Source organism: Rutidosis leptorrhynchoides, chromosome 1 (genome assembly GCF_046630445.1).
Source record: "Rutidosis leptorrhynchoides isolate AG116_Rl617_1_P2 chromosome 1, CSIRO_AGI_Rlap_v1, whole genome shotgun sequence".
Taxonomy (NCBI): domain Eukaryota; kingdom Viridiplantae; phylum Streptophyta; class Magnoliopsida; order Asterales; family Asteraceae; genus Rutidosis; species Rutidosis leptorrhynchoides.
This window is the reverse complement of record NC_092333.1, coordinates 19,248,688-19,271,970: the sequence shown is the minus strand read 5'-3', so window position 1 is coordinate 19,271,970 and position 23,283 is coordinate 19,248,688. Positions and strand designations below refer to the sequence as shown.

At 35.6% G+C, this 23,283-nt stretch overlaps 2 protein-coding genes and 1 pseudogene across 2 annotated transcripts; 1 reads left to right on the top strand and 2 right to left on the bottom strand.

Annotated features, from left to right (window-relative positions):
• Positions 1-1,962: 1,962 nt before the first annotated feature.
• LOC139857327 (NAC domain-containing protein 54-like) lies at positions 1,963-4,431 on the top strand. The gene is made up of 3 exons (XM_071846069.1): positions 1,963-2,119; positions 2,787-3,070; positions 4,136-4,431. Exons 1-3 carry the CDS (start codon positions 1,963-1,965, stop codon positions 4,391-4,393), a joined length of 699 nt encoding a protein of 232 aa, XP_071702170.1. The 3' UTR covers positions 4,394-4,431.
• Positions 4,432-5,148: 717 nt separating this feature from the next.
• Positions 5,149-6,272, bottom strand: LOC139857318 (small ribosomal subunit protein RACK1-like; annotated as a pseudogene).
• Positions 6,273-7,960: 1,688 nt separating this feature from the next.
• On the bottom strand, positions 7,961-22,372 carry LOC139845418 (probable serine/threonine-protein kinase SIS8). The gene is made up of 13 exons (XM_071835704.1): positions 21,833-22,372; positions 20,624-21,061; positions 20,172-20,275; positions 19,047-20,074; positions 11,130-11,170; positions 10,954-11,022; positions 10,740-10,840; positions 10,504-10,582; positions 9,725-9,823; positions 9,568-9,636; positions 8,917-8,966; positions 8,393-8,569; positions 7,961-8,060 (listed from the first exon to the last, which is right to left on the bottom strand). The coding sequence occupies exons 1-13, from the start codon at positions 22,235-22,237 to the stop codon at positions 7,961-7,963; spliced, it is 2,760 nt and encodes a 919-aa protein (XP_071691805.1). The 5' UTR covers positions 22,238-22,372.
• Between the last annotated feature and the right edge of the window lie 911 nt (positions 22,373-23,283).

Below are 23,283 nucleotides of genomic sequence, written 5' to 3'. Positions count from 1 at the left end.
TCATCAACATGATACCTTCTGTTATATTCTATCGGTTGAAGACTTGATATATTTAGTGTCTAACTTTATGCTCTTCATAAATCGTACTATATGTATTTTCATGATGTGGTAATGGACTACACGTATCTTCTTTCTCTTGGACACCATAAAGAGTGCACGACATACCTATCTAATTTTTGTTTATCACTTCATTGGAATACACATTAATATTTATTCTTTATAGAGTACTAATGAAATCTGTTTTTTGATTAACTTTTTTAAGAAATTAAATCATAATTTGTTTCATTGACAAAACCGTTGAATTTTGCATTAGCTCGACTATATGTTTTACATGAGATCAAATACAACACACAGGAGGTTGCACAAGAGGATGTTTGATTGATGATTCTATTTCAACTTGTAGTATTGATTGAAACTTGCTACGAATGATGACACCGTAGATGAACTACCATTCTTGCTAACAAGAGAATCAAATGTAAAAATATACAAGAAAAGGGCATTATCAAAACATACTTTCTAATATCTATCTATTACACATAATTACATTAATTTAGATTTTTACAAACCAGTGATTTCACGGGTCAATAGTCCAATAATATAAACCCAATTATAACATAACGTGTGTATATGTGTATCTATATCTATATTTATATGCATGTATGATTTTGCCTTTTGGGTTGAGAGTTACACGTGGTTGAAGAAATGAACTCTATTCTAGATAGAGGAAGAATTGTCTACATTTCAACTCTTTCGTACCTAAATGTCTGTATAATAATTAGGACTGTTTAACCTATCTTAGAATAATGATAGGTTAGTTAACCCCAAGTTATATCAACATAACCCGACAAGTTCCTCTTGTTTATGGCTATGTTCATTCAATAAGACATGTCGTTATTCAATCGAAAGATCGATAACGAGGGTTAGGACTAGAATATAACCGTTAACTCGAACTAGTGGCCTTACTTAGGAAAACCTTCTAGGTTTAGTTACACTTCAAATATACGATCCTAGTGACATATCTGTCTTTTTTTTTCTTTTTTTTTTGGTAAGCGAGGAAAACCTCCTATAAACGAGCACATTGGCTCCCCCATAGAAGGTAAAACCTCGGGTAATCAAACCCCCTGAGCGCGAGATCTGGTACCGGGTGAATTGCGCATTATGCGCACCCTCTAGTCACACTCCCTTTTTGTACAATTTGGCATAGCCAGGAATTGAACCCAGGTGGTGTACTTCATTGAACAACTCGGTGTGGTTAGTTTTTGTTATATGAATTTGCCTTTTGAACTATAATTATTTTTCATTATATATATCTATATATATACACATGTGCTTTTTGGACATTTCTTTTTCATATCTTTAATCATAACCTAAACCACAAGTTTCTGCATGAAATATATATATAAAAAGCAAAAGCAAACATGACTTCCCACATAAAGAAAGATGACTCGATCACATTGCATGAAACACTGGACATTAATCAGATGTTCCTAAAAATCTATCTTTTTAAACAAAATTACATCTTTAATACTATATAACATTTTAATCCATATAACTTACACCATGAAACAATCATTTTTATTCTCGATGTCTAATTATATAAAAAAATTTCATTTTTATATACGCATAAGTCCTAAAATACAAGTATTTTTTTTTTTTTTTTTCCCAACACGCCCAATCATACATTTTCCAACATATATACTCAAATCATCAAACTTTATGTACATCAGGAATGTTCCAATCATGATTTATATAATTTCACTAACAATATAATTTAATATCTGGGTGAAAATGGCTTGCTAGAAACGTTTGTCCAAGAATCTAATAAAGTAAAAAAAGATAAAGAGAGACTATTCAAAGATATGCAACTTTGAATCTATACAGACTCATAACACATATAGAAAACCTGTATATAAGTGTGATCAAATCATTACTTGTTTTGCCTGATCAAATTAAATAATAAAAATGGCGCCAGTTGGATTACCTCCAGGTTTCCGATTTCATCCGACCGATCAAGAGCTTGTAAACTATTATCTTAAAAGAAAAATACATGGCCAAGAAATTGAACTTGATATCATCCCTGAAGTTGATCTGTATAAATGTGAGCCATGGGAGTTAGCAGGTTAATTTGCTTTCTTAATTCTCTTATATATCATATACGCATTAAGATTAGTGTGTGTTTAGATCATCATATCAATGTATATGCTATCAAAGTATTGATTATGTGCTTCATCGAGTTGTTACATACTTACATACGTTACTGATTTTGGAAACCATATAACAAAGTAGTTCTTATACTCTCTTTACTTTAATGATGTGGTGTCATTTTGTAAACCGATCTTTACAAATGTTGAAATTTTCGTGATAGAATTATCATAAATTAGAACTTATTGTGTCCTAGTCCGACCAAGGCTACATTGGTGCATACCTCGTATCAAAACCTAGCTAGGTTAGCCAGCTTTTTGTTCCTTGAACTTAAAATTTTTGGTATAATCAAGACATCCTATTCAGGCTTGCTGGAGATTATCATGTTACCGTTTTCAACCATATATCCTGACCACCTATAAGATATGTTGTTAATAATGTTCAAATCTCAAACCACTAGTGCGGATATTAAGACCCAATCGTATGGTTATTTTGGGATGAAAGAAATAAAACCCGATTTATTGGGACATATCATAAGTAAACCAGACGTCCCGGTAATCACAAATCAGGTTGTGTTCCTTTCATCAGATAGAATTTGTATAACTTCTAATAATCAATATATATATAAATTTACTGATGAGCAGAAAAGTCATTTTTGCCAAGTCGAGATCCGGAATGGTACTTTTTCGGACCACGAGACCGTAAATATCCAAATGGGTTCAGAACAAATCGAGCAACAAGGGCTGGATACTGGAAATCAACAGGTAAAGATCGAAAAGTTACAAGCCAAGGTCAAAACAATGCGATTGGAATGAAGAAAACATTAGTGTATTATCGCGGACGTGCACCTCAAGGAGTTAGAACCGATTGGGTAATGCATGAGTATCGTCTAGATGATAAAGATTTTCATGACACATATGGTGTTCAGGTATCGTTTCATCACCATATCATATTCAACTAATTTACTGTACGTGAACTGGCTAGGGAATGTAGAATATTATTAGTACGTTTTAAAAGAGTATAAAGTATAAAAATAATAATAAAAAGCAATCATATAAATAGTCACTACATGTCTACATAATGATTAACCATCAAAGTTGGAGATCATTAGATCATTTTGCGTTTATGCTTAAAAATTTTTGTTGTAGACTTGTAGTAGTAACTTCGGTTTTCTAAAGTTGTCTTTGGCTTCACCCAAAAATTAAAATCAGAACTAAACTTTGTCAAAAATGGTACTCCATAACATAAAACTTGTCATGTTTGCAACATGGTAAAAGCTTACATGTCGTCATCATTATCATCTTAATCATGAATACAAGGGTCTTAAAAGACTTTAGTCAGGGTAGTCGGTCAATACCTAACTAATCGGTCAAGTCAAAGACTAGTTGTGTACTAGTCGAACGTTGATCAACTTTGAGTGTATTTGGCCTACTTTATCGATATTAACCAAATAAATACGACTTTAAACTAATAAATTCGACTTTGACTGGTCAAACTACATTGAACTTTTGACAACTTTGACCAAGTTAATCGGTCAAGTTGAAAACTAGTCAGGGGCCACTAATAGATCCCGACTAGTCGGCTTAGTCGGGGAACTTCTAAAATCATGAATCATGGTTTGGGATCAGGATCATGAGAATATAGATATGCTAAGTTCAAAACTTTATAGTTGTGAACAAAAAGTAGTGTTGTATTGATGCGTAGTGTGATATTCTTTACTTGTGATGATGATGAATCATAGATCTCCTCGGTCACCAAGCAAAGGGCCTTGACTTACCTTTTGTCATTTACTCTAATCGCACAAAAGTATCATCATCCATCCCCATTATAAAGGGACCACATCTACTTACCCCTTTTACTTTTTTACCCGAATACTTTATACATATGCAACATAGTAACTATATGTGCTACCATCTCCAATGATATTTATATCCAACCTATATATGACATGTATGATCCTAATTATAAAAGAATTTGTTGTGTATATTAGCAGGATTCTTACGCATTATGCCGTGTTTTCAAGAAAAACGGTGTATGTGTTGAACTTGAAGATAATGGACATACAAGCATGCTAGTTTCACAATACTCTCCAACGGTTAATAATGACTACGAAACTATGTCACCGGATGTTCCTGTGGCATCATCGTCATCGTGCTTAGAAGAAGAGGATAAAGATGATTCTTGGATGCAGTTCATCACTGATGATCCTTGGTGTTCTCCAAATAGTCCACAAGCAACATTGACAAATTAAAACATTTTTAACAAATAAAATTATTAAAAAATATTGTTCGACTCGTATACTATTGATTGTTGATAAAAGTAAGATTTGGTCACTAAGTTATAAACCAAACTTACTTTATACTGCAACTACTTTCACTCAAATTAATTGTTTGAGAAATTTGACCTTATGTAACTTGTAAACCATATTTTGTCAATGCATTGAATTATTGAAGGCAAAATAACTAGACTATTTGCCAGCGAATAGAACAATCTCAGCCACAAAAGCTTTAATAACTGTTAAGTTTCTGCGCCAAAGTTACTAGAAGAGTAATGTGAGCAAACTAGACGATCACATATGCGTATAACATCTTGCAGCTTTGTGCAATTCTAAATTCGTCAAGAAAAAGCCAGATAATCACTCGTCTGGAATAGCTACAAGTATCAAGCAAATGACGTATCTTCCTTGGTAAGAAAGAAAAACGACATAAAGTAACAACTACAAAATATAGTTGCCAAAATTGTAACTTAAATAACCGACTTTTCTACTCCGTTGGTCCCTGTATTATACCCCATTTTGCTAACAACGTTCCTTGGTTATTAATTTGGCATTTAGAATCCTTTGTATATCCAAAACAAGGGACGCTGTTAGCAAAATGGAGTATAATACAGGGACCAACGAAGCAAAAAAGTCTAAATAACCTGCAAAAACCAAAAATTTGAAGTTGAAACCTAGGTAGCTTTAAGGTACTCATAGCTGCACCTGTCTGTATATCCAAAACAAGCATTTTAGTAACGCCCAACTCCCCAAATGCTCACAACTCCATCCGTATATCCACTGAATAGCGTGCTTCCATCAGCACTCCAGCATAAGCTTGTGCAATAGATGACCTGCACAATCATTGTACACCAAAAACACCAATTACACCCATGTATACATCAGAGATATCAGTAAGCTCTCAACTTACAACTCATAAAAAAGCAGTTACTTTATTAATAAACTTAGGTTACTTTCATGTACTACAATCACTTCGATAAACAAATAAGTAGCAAAATTAGGATCAACAATCTTATTTTTGTTAGTTTCAGTAGCAGTTCCATCAGCGGCCATTTCAGATTCTTGTTTCAAATCAACCTTCAAATCCACAACAGCACTCTTACTCTCCAAATCCCGCACCTTGATACTACTCTCAGTAGCCGCACACAACCAATACCTACTCGGACTAAAACACAAAGCGTTCACAATCGAACCACCATCATAAGAATACAACTTCTTCCCTTCACTTAAATCCCACAACTGGCACACAATGATCGATCCATCAGGTGAAACCGCAAGCGTATTCACATATCCATTATGTCCACTCAAGCTAGCCCTAAGTTTACAATTACTCAAATTCCAAATCTTCACACTTTTATCCCATGATCCGGATACAATAATCGGTTCAGTCACATTTGGGCTAAACCTAACACAACTCACCCAATCATCATGTCCATTTTCAATAGTGTACTTACATTCACCCAATGTATTCCACAATTTGATAGTTTTATCACGAGAAGCAGAAACAATCTGACGATTATCAATAGAAAATGCAACGGAGAGTACATCGTTACCGTGACCGACGAATCGGCGAACAGTCGAACCGGTGTTGAGGTCCCAGAGACGGAGCTCGCTGTCCCATGAACCGGATAAAGCGAATTGGCTGTCGGAGGAAAGAACGACGTCTTGAATGAAATATGAGTGGCCGGTGAGCAACGCCGGAAATTTCGTCGGAGTTTTTGAGGTGCCAAACGATGAGGGATTTATCGCGGGAGGATGTTACGACTGTTTCGGAGTTGTCTATTGGGCAAGCGATTGCTGTAACCCAATCGGTGTGGGATCGTAATGTGCCGCGAAGGATTAAGGTGTCCGCCATTTTTAGGGTTTGGAAATGGATGTCAGATTTGGAGAGAAAGGCCGAGTAAGTGATGAAGTTAGGAGTTTGTAACGTGGGTTTAGGGTTTTATTTCATGAAAATGGAACTTGTCGCTTTAAAAAAATAAATATTTATATTCATGATTAACATTCATTTGCATCACTAAATTAAGTTGAGATCTAATGGATTAATCCTACCCTTAGATCAATTGCAGATGATTTCTTCTTAATTTAAGAATAAGTTCATCGTGAATAAGTTCAAGTTCATCTGTTCATTCGTCATTTAATTTTGCCAAAACTTTAATTTAAATCATGATGAATTGAAGCTTGAAATCGACTGAAATAGCTTACTAGAGCAACGATTAAGGTGTTTTGAGAGGAAATTCGATCAAAAACATCATCAAATTTCTAAAAAGTCGATGAACAGGGCTGTTGTTTATGAAGAACACTTTGAAAATCAAACTTGAGATTGAGAGCGTTTTGTGTATCAATTCTTTCATGAAAAGTACACCAAATCACTCACAATGACCGAATTTGTACCACCTTTGACATTACGAATTGAAGCTCAAATTGAAGTGTATGAATATGAGAATCTGCACAGAGATCCACGACTGCTCTTAAAGTTATATGTACATTTTAATAACCGCAATCGAAAATTCAAGATGATCGTTACGTACAAGCTTTTAAAGTACTTTCACGACAGCCTTAAAGACTGTTGTTAGAAAATTCTTAATGTTAATAATTTAAATTCCATAAAAAAATTTATTTTTTTAACAGCGATATTGGAATCACTTACGGAGATCATCAAAGAAGTTCCCACCACCCGATTATATTTGTTTCACGTGTCAACGGCCATTAGGAAACACCCCCTGAACAACTGCCATAGAACATGTTCAGATAGCGATGGTCCGGAAACACCCCTGAATTCAGAGGACTCCATGCCAATTGCATTATAAAATTCCCAAACGAAACTCGAACTCGAGACCTCACGGAGGGCGGTAACCACTCAACATTAAGCTAAATGGATATGGATGAGAAAAAAAAAATCATTTTGAAGAATAAAATGAGTATGACCCGTTTAATTTCGACTTACTGAACTTAATAATTCGAAGCTTAAAACAGTCATTGTGTTAGTTTTGAAGTTGTTAAATAAGATACATCGCAATCAAATAAATCACACTCCTCAACGCGATCCGATCATAAATAGAACCATTTCGATGTCTCATTTCATCTTTAGCAATGTTTCATGACTCCTTATTCACCATCGTTTATTTTGTGCCACCTTTGATAGGAATGTTAGAACAAACAATAAAACATGTACTAACAATGTACATCAATGGAAGCAAGAGTAAAATGTCTTAACAAAATCGTTGTTTTCATCACCTTCCAGATTCCAACATACCAACACACTTCGAGTATAAGACTGTTTATGAACAAGTAAATTATGACCATGATACAACACAAATTTACAAAACATACAAGTGGAAAATTGAGATGGCCACATGACCAGGCCTAAAAATACATAAAAATGACCATATATTGGAACAAAAGAATTGGCATCGTTTAAACAGGGTGTGTGCGTGTATGGTGTATTCATAGCCATATCATCCAATACAACCTTCTCACATATTGAATTGAACGGCTACATTATTCTTCAGATTATGAACACAAACCTTTTGTCCAATTTGCCTACTCTTGATTTGTTTTAGAATTTGAATTTGCATTTGATTTCAGAAGTGGCTTCAAGGCAGCCATGATTTCAGCAAACGTTGGCCGTAGCTTTGGATCCCTACAACATAAAAAGATAAATTACAATGAGATTCTTATCATCATAAACTCACCTTGAGAGAGGTTGCAATAAGAACATAAATAACTGTAAGATCATTTCAAAATTAGAATATAGATGCATATGCATCTATTTTAGATGCATTGCATTTAAATTTCACACTTCCATCTAATAATGGTTAGTCAAATTTAGTCCGTATGGTTATATCACGTAAGTCGCATATGTTTAAACGGGAAAAGCATATTATAAGGTTTTCCTATCCAAATTAATTTATTAAAATTTAAGAAATTAATTTATTATAAATTCTAAGATTTGGCAAGTAAAGAAGAACTAACGTTTGCCAACATCTTGTAATGATGTCAGCAATCACGGGATCCAAGTCGGTTGGAATATCAAGACGACGATGTTGAAAGCCAACAGCACCAACAACTTGCATTGCATTCATTCCACACCATGGCTGTTGCATTGTGCAAAGCTCCCATAATATCACACCAAAGCTATATACATCACACCTGCATTGTATCGTTTAAGGAAACGGGTCAATTTCACAAATGGGCAAACAATTTCCCAGAGTTGTACATCCATAAAATTCCAAATCATTTTATTTTATTCAGATCATTATAATAGACTAATAGTATAGAAATTGTTTATTTTCAGTAATCATATTTCCCACATTACTTATTATATACACACAGTTAAAATATTTGGAAAAATATAGTTAACGTTAACCCAAACTGCCCAGGCCATTTCAAACAGCAACAAAAATTACCCATTTTATCCCGTTACCCCCACTCATCCGATATTTAATTACTTCATAAAACAGCAGTTGTGAAAAAAATGAAGAAGAAAAGAAACTAACTTTTCATCTGAAGGCTCGTTTGTTAGGACTTCGGGAGCCATCCACTCTGCCTGAAACATAAGCATACCACATAAGACCTTATTTAGTGGTGATGGGCGTGATGGAGGGTGATGGGGTTTTTTGAGGTTTTTGTGGGGTATAGTGTTGATGTGGCAAATGTGATGGGGTGATGGCGTGATGGAGTTTGTAGTGGGATGGGGTGATGGTTATGTGATGGGGTATTTGGTCCCACTTTTGTATAATAAATGGGGTATTTATAAAATAAAAAGAAAAAAAAAAACCTGATTGGTGGAGAGCCCCATCACCCCCATGTGATGGACTCATCACGACTAGCTTTTTTTCCCTCCATCACGCCCGATAGTGGCTTGATGGGAGCGTGATGGGGGGGTTTTTTTTTGTTGATCACGCCCACTAATAAGGGTCTAAGTTGGTCAACTGACATCATTCAGCATTACACGTATATCAGCAAAGGGATGTATATATTTGGTAACGACAGAAGTTCAGACCCATTCGATAAAATTCACCAGTTTCATGTTTGATAAATTCTAGTAAGTATATTTTACCCAGTTTAACTTGTTAGGATTAACGCATACCTATTGATACATAAATGGGTCGAATTTTCCACATTTAGACACACTAGATAATACATACCGTTCCTGCAGTGGATCTTGAAGAAAGGAACGTGCTGTTCTTCATTCTCGATAACCCAAAATCACAAACCTGAATTTTAAAATGTTAGCCCCATTATATAATATATGAACTTAGTGCCATTATCGTTGTACCATTTTTCTTAAACTCGGTATAATACCTTGACGACCCAATTCTTATCAACAAGAAGATTCGGAGACTTCAAATCACGGTGAACTATAACAGGCGAGCAGTTGTGCAGATAATTCATACCACGAGCCTGAAATTTCAATTCGAAAAAAGATTAAGATACTGTAATTATATAATGTTTGAATCCTTCAAAGAATAGGCTAACTGTCTGATAATGTATCGAACTTAATCCAACATTTGATTGTACGTATCTAACTTTACAAGATGCTACTTTATGTATCCAACTTTCAATTACTGTTATTGTATGTACGCGCGGACTTATTCATCGGTAGCCTTTTGTTGATGTGGCAGTCATATAAATTGCCATGTCACCAAGTAACAAGAGGTCAGATACATACAATAGCAACAACTGAAATTTGGTACATAACATAGAAATCTTTATAATAGGATATATACAATGGAATATTGGATAAAGTTCGTAACGTTTTCCGACACTTAATCCTTTCAGAAAAAGCATCAAATTTCTATTGAGATAAAAAAGATTAATTAGGGGGCGCATGGATGTGCGGTTCCGAAGTGCTTATTCGAAATAGAACCAAATAACAGAGAACCGGATTATCGATTGCATATCACAAGGGGCAGTTAGGTAATTTTACATTTTTCGTACAGCAACTTCTTACCTGATTATCCGAATGTGATAATCAGAAAACCAGAATCACAACCGGTTTACCCAAACACTCAAAACTGATTATTGTATTACAATAAGCAGTCTTAAGTGCACATCCAAACACCCCCTAAAAGAGTGCATACAGTATCAAGTGCCATCCTCAAACGCCGACGATAATCGAGTTGGTTGTTGGGCCGACGTAGTAATTTATATAAACTACCTCTGCAAAAGAGAAAATATATACGATTACTCCATAAAAATAAAGAAGATAATAATAGGAGGTTTGTATATACTCCACAATAGTCATAAAACATACGGGATAATAAATATGTTAGTTAACATATGGGATGCAATTTCGGCCCATTTACTTTGGACATACCTAGGAAGAAATTCGGTAACGATTGAAAGATGTGGTGCACGTGTTACAGCCCCCATGAAGAGTACAACGTTTGGATGCCTAACTCTTTTCATGATCCTGACCTTTTAACCCAACAAATTATCAAGAAATTAGTAAGAATAATCATTTGAAATAGTAGTCAGATAAAAGGTGGTCAAATACTAATAAGTTTTGATCGCAAAAAAGTAAAGCATACCTCACTTCTGAATTCCTCAAGGGACTCTGGTGTTATTTCTTGGTTAAGGAACTTTTTAACAGCAACATCCTGAAAATTTTATACTAATAATTAAAAATATACAATAATATTTATGTTCAGTCACTGAATAATGGTTATACATAATAGCATTTATAAGCACAACAAAATGAACTTACAGTTCCATGCCAGTCACCTCGGTATACCTCCCCATAAGATCCTGAAACAAAGAGATGTTACAAATTAAGTACATTTGTTAATACGAATAATAGATTACTTTATATGTTGAAAAAAATAGAACAAAAAGATGTCAGTAGTATTTAAGAATTTTATATATCCGTACTTCTGTCACATACTTCGGTCATTTTTTTGTTTTGTTTTGAACAGCGCATATTTCGGTCATCTAAGATAGAGAATTTGATTTAATATAGACGATAATGTTGCAACTCATATGTTTGTAACATCCCGCGTTTTTCCGTTAAATTTATTTTTAACACCGTCTTTTTTTTTTTTAATAATATCTTTCGCTATTTAAATTCCCAATTTCCGTTGACTAACGTTTATAATATTCTCGTTATTTAATTATAACATCTCTCGTTAACTTGCGCTTTCAAAATTATTCGATCGGTTAAATCCCGCACCCGCTTCTAAACTCGAGGGACTAAAATTGACACGGGGCAAACTAGTTGACTAGGTCAACTAGTCCACCCCAATCACCACCATTCAATCCCTCCATCTCTCTCTCTTTCTCTCTAGCAAGAACACACACACACAACACCCAATTCAATCATTCATCATCTAAATTCGATCTAGGAGGCTTACAACAAAACAAATTACATATTTGGAATCCTCTCTTCATCCTCTACAATTTGATACCAACTTCATCTCGTTTGGGTAACATTTCTAAAACTCTAGATTTCTCTAAATTCGTGTTTTTGATTTGAAATGGTGTTAGTTAGTGTCTATGGCTCGAGTCTAACATGAATATATGTTTGGTTTGCTCGATTTGTTGTTTTTGGAGTAACTAGCATGAACTTGAAATGGGTGTGCTTAATCTTTGATTTTGGATGAGTTAATGTTGTTAAATTGTTAAAGTTCATGTTTTAATTGTGTTACTAGTATCACTAGCTTCGTTTTGATGCGTAGGTTGATTAAGAAAACTTCAAAAACATGAATATTGATTTTTGCGGATTTTGGTTAGGGTTTGATAGACTTTGAAATGAACTTTTGATGCGTTGAATGCTTGTTAATGTTGTTAGTAAGTGTTTAGATGCAATGTATGCTTAATTACCTTCGAAACGGCATATCGTATGTGTAAATTGGATTCCCGAATCATGAAATACGTTTTACGAACTTGAAACTTTGAAAATAAACCTTTCTTGATCAATTGACGAGAAATCGGTTATGGAAAATGTTGTTTTTGTTTGATGAAACATGTTTAGTTGTGTTCCTTGTCAAAAGAGCTTTCCAACGGTATAAGATACGCTTTCTAATTGTTTACGGTTTGAGTTTTGCGTTTGTTTGAAATTTTACCAAGCCTTGAACAAGTGAAACAGGCCTGGGACCAGGCCACGGCCATTGTCGCGGCGCGACAGGCCTGGCCGCGGCGCGACATAAGCCGCGTCCAGATTCTGTTTCCCTTGACTTTTTTACTAAAAATGTTTGACATGTTCTAGACCTCCAATTTACATGCAACTTGTTTTAACATGCTTATATATGAATAACTAGCATAGAAAAATAGTTCGGGACCCGACCCGAACGTGTTGACTTTTTCGTTGACTTTGACCAAGTTTGACTTTTAGTCAAACTTAACCAAACTTTTATACAATCGTTCTAACATGCTTTTATACTTGTTTCTTGTATGAAACTTGACAACGTGATTCACATGCTATACTTAATCGAGTCGTAACGAGCCATAGGACTAATTGAACACATTTCACCCGACCTTGTGTCGTAACCGGTTAATTGATATAACTTACTTGTTTAGGTCAAGGCTAAGCAACTTTCATGCACACGTTTACTTGTTGAAGTACCTTTATACTCGTGCACTCGAGGTGAGATCATAGTCCCACCTTTGCAAATACTTTTATACTTTAAAATCGTGGGCTGAGAAACATATACTTTATATACATTTATACGGTTTATACTTTCATACTTTGGATACAAATGCGAATACAAGAGCAAAGATACAGACGAGTTAGAACAAAAGTCCTCAATCCAATTATCATTAGTTCCACTTGCAGGGTGTAAGTGTAAGCGAGTGATTATGTTGTGTGGCCATACGGGTTTAACGAACCCTCATTCAGACGGTTCGCTACCGTTAGTGGATGAAATATAATTTCAACGTGCATAGTGTATGTTCTAACACTATATTCAAAATTCAGAGGGAAGATTCAGTTAAGTTTTGGTAATTGGGTGCTCGTGATACAGACAACATCTTTTGGGATGTATACGCTTGATATTCACTTTATACTAAATCTTATGGTTTACAAACACATCTTTAGAGATGTATACGCCTTGATACTAAACCTTGTGATTCAAAAACATACTTTCACAAATACATTTATGATCTCACCAACGTTTTTCGTTGACAGTTTTCTACATGTTTTCTCAGGTTCATACTTGGCTACTTGATACATGCTTCCGCACTCTTGATTACTTGATTGGAGTCAACCATGCATGCATACGCTAGGGATAGCACTTTTGGATTCAAACTTTTGTTTACATACTTACGCTATTTATAGCAACTGTGTTTTTAAACTAATTATGTCGCAAGTTATTTCATTTATACTTTATGACTTTTGTAAACTTAGACTTGCTGTCGAACGGTTTTGTAAACTAAACTTGCAAGTCTTGTACCTTTTAAATGAATGCGACATAATTTTGGTCAAACGAGTCTCATATAGGGACTACGACCACGCAACGGGACCTAAGTTAACGGCGCCGTCAATAACGGCTTTGGTCGGGTCGTTACAGATGGTATCAGAGCGTTGGTTGTAGGGAACTAGGACGTGCATTAGTGTGTCTAACAGAGTCGTTAGGACGCATTAGTGAGTCTAGACTACAACCGGATAGTTAGCCATTGCATTCTGACATACATTTGCTATAGATAGCACTTACTTGACTACTTGTGCATTATACTTGAATCATTCTTAATCAAACTTTTTAATGGTACCCAACCTTCATCATACGAACTCGTATTCCGCCACTTTTTGGTAACACACGTAAATTCATGATTCATACCCGTATGGATGACGACGACTTCATTAGTCACACTTGTTCGGGAACTCTGTCTCCCGGATTGTTATTTGCCACCGTTTCAACTTACTGTCGGTTTCCCACTGGTGTTTCTTACTATCTACTTTTTGGTGTTACTACCATCACTACTCTAGATGAGTATCGTCATCACTATTTATCGCTACGGTTGCGTACTACTCGCTATCATGACTCGTTACTCTTTTCATACCTAACTACGTTATTGTCTGATTCGAACCGCATTGACGTGAACAATCACTTATACACTTCCCTCTGGGAACGCATCTTTAGAGTTGCACTAATTCTTTCGATTCAATACGAATCATGTTTGAGACGTCGTTACATTTTGTTCATTTTAGATTTTCGCGATTACACGAACTTGAATCTATAGAGTGATGTGGGAATGGAAGTATGAGTTAGCGTAATATAACGACACTCGATCAACGTGGTTATATTACGGTAAGACATACCAAAGTTCTAGTGACGCGTGATGGTGGTTAGACTCGATCAACCTAAACACCACCATGTGCCATGTACATGACTTCATCTTTTCAGGTTTGGACATCCGAAAACTCCGAGAATATTTATAACAACCATACCGGGGACACACCTTCAATTATTGTCAAATTATATTTATGCTTCCGAATGAATTGCCGATTCCATTCGATTTCAACCGTATGTCACACGGGTATACTAGCTCGTCCTCGCACAGTCTTATTGACTAACTACAACTTACTCGTTATGCTCACATCGGGGCGGAAACTTCTTTTGCATCACCCTCGTACTTCCGGTTCAGGAGGTCCTTATTCTAAATTCCCAATGGAGAGAGACTCTCCACGTTATACTAGTATTCACCTCGAGGGTGAATAGTTCCGACGAACGTTTTTCTTTCAGAAACCGAGGAGAACTTGCCCCGACGAACGTTTTTGGAAACCGATAAATCTTCCGCGACGCGAATTTTCTTGAGAAACTTGTCCTAGCTAACATTTTCAATTCCTAGCAAACTTGTTCAATATGCCTTAGGGAAATGTACCCCGTTTCGGATCGAGATCCTCGTTTCACTTCTAGATTTTGGAGTACCTTACAAAAAGCCTCGGGACCGCGTTTAGACATGAGTACCGCGTACCATCCACAACCCGACGGACCAAACAAACATGCGATTTAAACCTTGGAAACCATAATACAAGTTTGTATTACCAACTTCAAATTTACTTGAGAAAAGTATTTTCCTTTAGCTTAATCCTCGTACTACAATGATTTTCATTCGATTTTTAACGTCACTCCTTTTGAAACCACATGTGACCGGAAACGTCATTCTCCTTTGTCGAACCAAGTAAACGATGATCAATTCACCGGGGCCGAGGTTATTCATGAGCAACCGAGAAAATTTATTCATATTCAGGTAAAACCCTACGCGACTCGTAATCACCAAGAGCTACGCCAATGTTAGACGTAAACATTTCAAATTCCACGTGGGAAACCGCGTCACGTTAAGAGTCGCACCTTGGGAAGGTGCAATCCGTTTCGGGAAAACGTAGGAAGCTAAATCCGCGATATTTTGATCCTTTAAATTCTTGGGGTGTTTTGGACCCGTCGCTAGCCGTTTAGACTTTTCCGACTCATTTTGGGTCTCCGTTTATCCTACATTCGATGTATCAACTCAAAGACGTGTTTTGCGAAACGAGAACTTGTTATCTCCTTTGATGAACTCACTATCGACGATAAACCTCACTTCTTAGGAGGACCGGTTGAAACCATGAATCATGGAAGCCAAACCTTAAAACAACATATGATCCCGACCGTCAAAATTCGTGGAAATACTCAAGGACGTACCTTCACTTATTCGTAGAATTTACAACGCAAAGTCTCGAGTAAGATTCAACAACTACTACTTCCAACTAAATTTCGGGACGAAATTTCTTTTGAGGTGTGGATAATGTAACATCCCGCGTTTTTCCGTTAAATTTATTTTTAACACCGTCTTTTTTTTTTTAATAATATCTTTCGCTATTTAAATTCCCAATTTCCGTTGACTAACGTTTATAATATTCTCGTTATTTAATTATAACATCTCTCGTTAACTTGCGCTTTCAAAATTATTCGATCGGTTAAATCCCGCACCCGCTTCTAAACTCGAGGGACTAAAATTGACACGGGGCAAACTAGTTGACTAGGTCAACTAGTCCACCCCAATCACCACCATTCAATCCCTCCATCTCTCTCTCTTTCTCTCTAGCAAGAACACACACACACAACACCCAATTCAATCATTCATCATCTAAATTCGATCTAGGAGGCTTACAACAAAACAAATTACATATTTGGAATCCTCTCTTCATCCTCTACAATTTGATACCAACTTCATCTCGTTTGGGTAACATTTCTAAAACTCTAGATTTCTCTAAATTCGTGTTTTTGATTTGAAATGGTGTTAGTTAGTGTCTATGGCTCGAGTCTAACATGAATATATGTTTGGTTTGCTCGATTTGTTGTTTTTGGAGTAACTAGCATGAACTTGAAATGGGTGTGCTTAATCTTTGATTTTGGATGAGTTAATGTTGTTAAATTGTTAAAGTTCATGTTTTAATTGTGTTACTAGTATCACTAGCTTCGTTTTGATGCGTAGGTTGATTAAGAAAACTTCAAAAACATGAATATTGATTTTTGCGGATTTTGGTTAGGGTTTGATAGACTTTGAAATGAACTTTTGATGCGTTGAATGCTTGTTAATGTTGTTAGTAAGTGTTTAGATGCAATGTATGCTTAATTACCTTCGAAACGGCATATCGTATGTGTAAATTGGATTCCCGAATCATGAAATACGTTTTACGAACTTGAAACTTTGAAAATAAACCTTTCTTGATCAATTGACGAGAAATCGGTTATGGAAAATGTTGTTTTTGTTTGATGAAACATGTTTAGTTGTGTTCCTTGTCAAAAGAGCTTTCCAACGGTATAAGATACGCTTTCTAATTGTTTACGGTTTGAGTTTTGCGTTTGTTTGAAATTTTACCAAGCCTTGAACAAGTGAAACAGGCCTGGGACCAGGCCACGGCCATTGTCGCGGCGCGACAGGCCTGGCCGCGGCGCGACATAAGCCGCGTCCAGATTCTGTTTCCCTTGACCTTTTTACTAAAAATGTTTGACATGTTCTAGACCTCCAATTTACATGCAACTTGTTTTAACATGCTTATATATGAATAACTAGCATAGAAAAATAGTTCGGGACCCGACCCGAACGTGTTGACTTTTTCGTTGACTTTGACCAAGTTTGACTTTTAGTCAAACTTAACCAAACTTTTATACAATCGTTCTAACATGCTTTTATACTTGTTTCTTGTATGAAACTTGACAACGTGATTCACATGCTATACTTAATCGAGTCGTAACGAGCCATAGGACTAATTGAACACATTTCACCCGACCTTGTGTCGTAACCGGTTAATTGATATAACTTACTTGTTTAGGTCAAGGCTAAGCAACTTTCATGCACACGTTTACTTGTTGAAGTACCTTTATACTCGTGCACTCGAGGTGAGATCATAGTCCCACCTTTGCAAATACTTTTATACTTTAAAATCGTGGGCTGAGAAACATATACTTTATATACATTTATACGGTTTATACTTTCATACTTTGGATACAAATGCGAATACAAGAGCAAAGATACAGACGAGTTAGAACAAAAGTCCTCAATCCAATTATCATTAGTTCCACTTGCAGGGTGTAAGTGTAAGCGAGTGATTATGTTGTGTGGCCATACGGGTTTAACGAACCCTCATTCAGACGGTTCGCTACCGTTAGTGGATGAAATATAATTTCAACGTGCATAGTGTATGTTCTAACACTATATTCAAAATTCAGAGGGAAGATTCAGTTAAGTTTTGGTAATTGGGTGCTCGTGATACAGACAACATCTTTTGGGATGTATACGCTTGATATTCACTTTATACTAAATCTTATGGTTTACAAACACATCTTTAGAGATGTATACGCCTTGATACTAAACCTTGTGATTCAAAAACATACTTTCACAAATACATTTATGATCTCACCAACGTTTTTCGTTGACAGTTTTCTACATGTTTTCTCAGGTTCATACTTGGCTACTTGATACATGCTTCCGCACTCTTGATTACTTGATTGGAGTCAACCATGCATGCATACGCTAGGGATAGCACTTTTGGATTCAAACTTTTGTTTACATACTTACGCTATTTATAGCAACTGTGTTTTTAAACTAATTATGTCGCAAGTTATTTCATTTATACTTTATGACTTTTGTAAACTTAGACTTGCTGTCGAACGGTTTTGTAAACTAAACTTGCAAGTCTTGTACCTTTTAAATGAATGCGACATAATTTTGGTCAAACGAGTCTCATATAGGGACTACGACCACGCAACGGGACCTAAGTTAACGGCGCCGTCAATAACGGCTTTGGTCGGGTCGTTACAATGTTCATGTAAGGGATATTAACTTTAGTACTTTACATTGAAAGCTCGGCGACCACATTTATCTACTTTGCCTAAAAATACTAAAGGTAGCAGTTTTGACCCATTTACTTTTAATATGAATTAGTTTTCGTTGTGTTTATCTCTAAAGGTAGCTTGAACAATAACATATAAAATGGGCCGTAAATGTTCCAAAGTGTATTTTCAAGCATCAAAACTTCTAATTCATTTCATTCACTAATATATCGAAATGATGTCACTACTTTTCAAAAACACATTTTTGGTCCAAAATTTACCCAATCCGGTCACCAAACCCGCTTGATCAGCCAATTCAACACAGCTAAAAAACACTTGGCTTGTGAAATTATGATAGAAAAAAAGCTGAGTACCCAATCCGATACGTTCACCCAATGTGATATCCTCCCAAGCTATTTCACAATCCGCCACATCATCAAGGGATACTTCTGATAACGTGCTTTCGTTACCCGTTGACCTATCCGATATCCTCTCCCCTTCTTGAAATATCCCATATTGTTCTTCACTATCAACCTCCCTTTTCGGGGAATCCAAATTATTATTAGATGTATTTTCATTATGTAAAACACCCGACATTTCGTATTGCTTTGCAACAGTAGCAGTGGTTGTTGCCACAACAACTGCCGCCGTCACAGTAGCCGCCGCCGCCACCGGTAGTTGTATATCTTGGTCCTTCATCGTTCTGGTGGCAGCCACCACCATCGATGACGCAACTGCAGCGGCGGCGGCAGCTGCCGCCGCCGCAGCCGGAACATTTCCTATGTATTGCACCGGATTTGGTTCATGTCTTTGCGGGTAGGGCAGTGGTGGTAAGAAACGAGGTTGACTTAATTGACTTTGACTTTGACCATCACTAGTCTTGGTTGGCAATTCTTCCTCATATACTTCGGTAAAAAGGTCCGGGGGAGCATGAACGCCACTTTCGAGTAGTACATCGTGTAATTTTTGTGCTAATTGTGGATTCTCTTTTGCAGCTTCCATCATGTATTGTGAAACATCTTTAACTTTCATTTTACGTACTGCGGGTGAACTTATACCTTCGGTCCATGAAGGTGATCTTGCATGAGTGTAATGTGAATTTACCTTTTTATCCTTGGGTACTTTTTGATGAGGTAAGGGTAACGAGTTCTTCGGTTCTAGTTCATCTTTCATAGGTTGTGATAAGCTCGATGAATGTGTATATTGTGCGGTTTCATTGTTGTTGTCTTCCATGTAATCGACAGACGAACTAGTGTGACCACTCATCAAGGAAGATAAACGAGACGAATCTTCGTCACGGGACCACGGGCTCGATGAAAAAGATTCATCATAAGTTGCGCTTGATCCTATGTCAGATGGAATGAGTGTTCCGGGATCAGCCATTAAGTCAACAATATATTCCCTGTTAGTCACATTAACAAATATATTATATTATAGTTATATAATAAACCCTAAATTATGAAGTTGAAAATGATAATATCCCAAGCAAAAGGTCGAACCTTCCATCACCAAGTTTTATATAGCTCATCGCAACATTGTTGGAACCCGTGTATTGCTTTCCTTTAACTAAGCGACAAGGAATGCCCAAACTATCCGCCAAAACCTACGAAGACATTATCGTGTTACATATATACTCATCACAATTCAGAATATACATATACATATACATACAAAATTCAAACAAAGTGTTTTCTGATAATTTACTCACTAATGGATAAGATTACAAAAGTTTCAATCTTTTTAAAGTATAGTTGCAGATCCTTGTAGAGTTATTTGGATCTATTTATTATCATATCATGCTCTAATAATTCCCATGCTAAAATTATGCTCATAATACTCAGCAGAAGTACTTTGACTATGATTATTACAACTAATTACCTGATTATGATTATTCAAAAGCACATAATCACTTGAAAAGCTAGGCTTAATGACACGCAGATGAAATTATTACCTTGAAAAGCAAAGCTCGATGACAAGCTAATCCAACTTTTAAAGAGCCAAGGGGCATAACTATATTTCCGAAAGTTTCCTTTAACCGTGAGCTAAAATCTCTCCAAACTAACAACATCTTGTCTGGGTCACCAACCGGGCCCCCCATATAATCGGAAACCATAACTGCAAGTCTCTGCACCAAATATTGATCTGCAGAACTAACAGATTCCGATATCGACTTAACAGCCATCTCTAAGGCCGTATTTTCAAGTACAAAAAGGTTAGAATCTGCAGCTTTATTAACAAGAATGGCTTCCCATGTAACATTATCTGACACGGGTGTTTCTTGTAATTCCAAAAGGGTGGGCATCTTTGGTGATTCGGGTCGGGTCAGAATCCCGTAAAGATCGTAGAACCCGTCAAGAATCTTGTCATCGTAGCTAAGAGCGCTGTAATTCTGTGAAGTATGAACGAGTCTAGGGCATGAGAAAAGTTAAAACCCAATAAGCACATTTTTGTTCAAAACATGCTTATTATAAGACCTGTAATCATGTTAGACTCATTATTCACAGTTAACTACTAGAAACAAAGACCATTACCTAGGTAATTATACAAATAGATACATGAGATATCACTAAATTCTTTTGACGTGTACACCAAATTATCATTTTCTTAATTCACATGGTACAACCTAAATGATCAAAAGTTCAAAACTTTGGTGCATATTTGACCTTCGTTTAGTATCTGCATTTGGCATACAATTTGCATTCAGTTTATGCACCGTGATATTATAATTAAACTATCATCCTATCAATTTCATATGTTCTAACACTTATACACACAATATAGTTATATAAAGTCTGTAAAGAATTTTAAAATTTTCCCTCTTGCTTCATTAACAGAAATATACTCTTCACTTTTACCATATTATTACTTGCAAATTTAGACAAATATGGAAACATTCTCAATGGTTTCCATGATAGAGACATCTTTCACTTCTGTCTTACTGACTAAAATAAATATACAAACAGTACAAATGGTTTCCATAATTAGTATCTCCTCACCCTGTACCCTAAACAGTAAAATAATAGACCACCATAACCATAGTCCATAAGTGTCTTACAAAGTAGGTTCATAACTAGCTATTGTAGTTAATATGAAGTCCAAATATGTATAACTTTCAAGATTCTAATTTGATGTAGCAAACTGAAATAAGAAGACAACTTACCCAATATCTGTACGAAACAATTTCAGCAGGAGTATTAACAGGATCACAAGAGCCTAAACTGATCTGTTTAACAGCTTCAATCTGAACAGCTTCTGGATCTTCTCTTGCACTTAAGTCTAAAGCTAATTGAATTTGATACTCTTCTTCAACTTCTGGATCCCTTGAATTACCAGACCCTGTATCATAAACCCTAATTTCATCCATAACAGCATCAAGTTGACTACTTGTAACTGAATCAAACCCTTCAAGTGACTTCAAATTTGAAGAAGATGCAGGGCTTATACTTTTCTTATTAGTTACTGAATTTAACCATCCTGTAATCCCAGATTGTGAATTTGAATCTGATGTTGATGATGATTGACTTGAATTAGGCTTAATGTGTAGTTTCTTTAAAAGACTTTTCATACTATTTAATAAATCATGTAACTTATTAGATCCAATAAAGCTACAAACTTTGATCCAAATTAGTAATACCCAGATGGTGAAATTTATAAGATTGAAACTTTTATTCTATTTTACTCTCTTATTTTATTCAAGAAAATTAAAGCTACGAACTTTGATCCAAACAAATAATAATATTAGTACCCAGATGGAGAATTAAACAAAGATCGAAAGCTTCCTGTTTTATTGGTGAAATGATGATTATAATATACAAAAAAAATATGTATTTATTTTAATTAATTGCGCGGACAAAGAGACGATAGAAATATTATAATCAGTTAATATTAAATAATGAAAAAATGGTAATGGGAAAGAAGAAATAGTGGAAGTAGGACACCAACAAAATATGAAGACCCACTCCTGGAATTAAGGGGATGATTCTCACACACTGTTTTTTGATCCTCACACACCAATTTACTTGAACTCCTCCCTAATAATAGGGTAAAAGGGTGTGTGAGGATCAAAAAACAGTGTGTGAGAATCACCTCCCTGGAATTAAAGGAGGACAATTTGGGTTTTTTTATATAAATTTATTTTTTATTTTTTAAGGGAAATCAAAGTGGAAATGATAGTAAAATTATTTTTTATTTTTTAGATATAGCAGCAAGCATGGGGTATCGGCTGGCGAGCTGTTGTGAACTACAAGGAGCTATTGCTGTACACAAATAGGAAGGGTTGACCGTTTTCTATATAAACATGACATGTCATCATTTTAAATGACACGTATCTTGTTAATCAATAAAAACTTTACTTTATTAAAAATTTCAATACATTAAAAAACTTTTAGTACTTATAAATTATTTTTCTGTTACTATTACAATTGCTTCTGAGTTCATGTAACTACAATAAAAGAAAAATTAGAAAAATTGATTGATTCATAAACTCGTATGTGATCACTGAACGGCACTGCTTATACAGTATTTACTGCTTAAGATGTCTCTTTGATATCTTCTTGTCTTGACTTAGCATAAGCACGTCATACGCATATATATAACAAAAATTTTAATTTT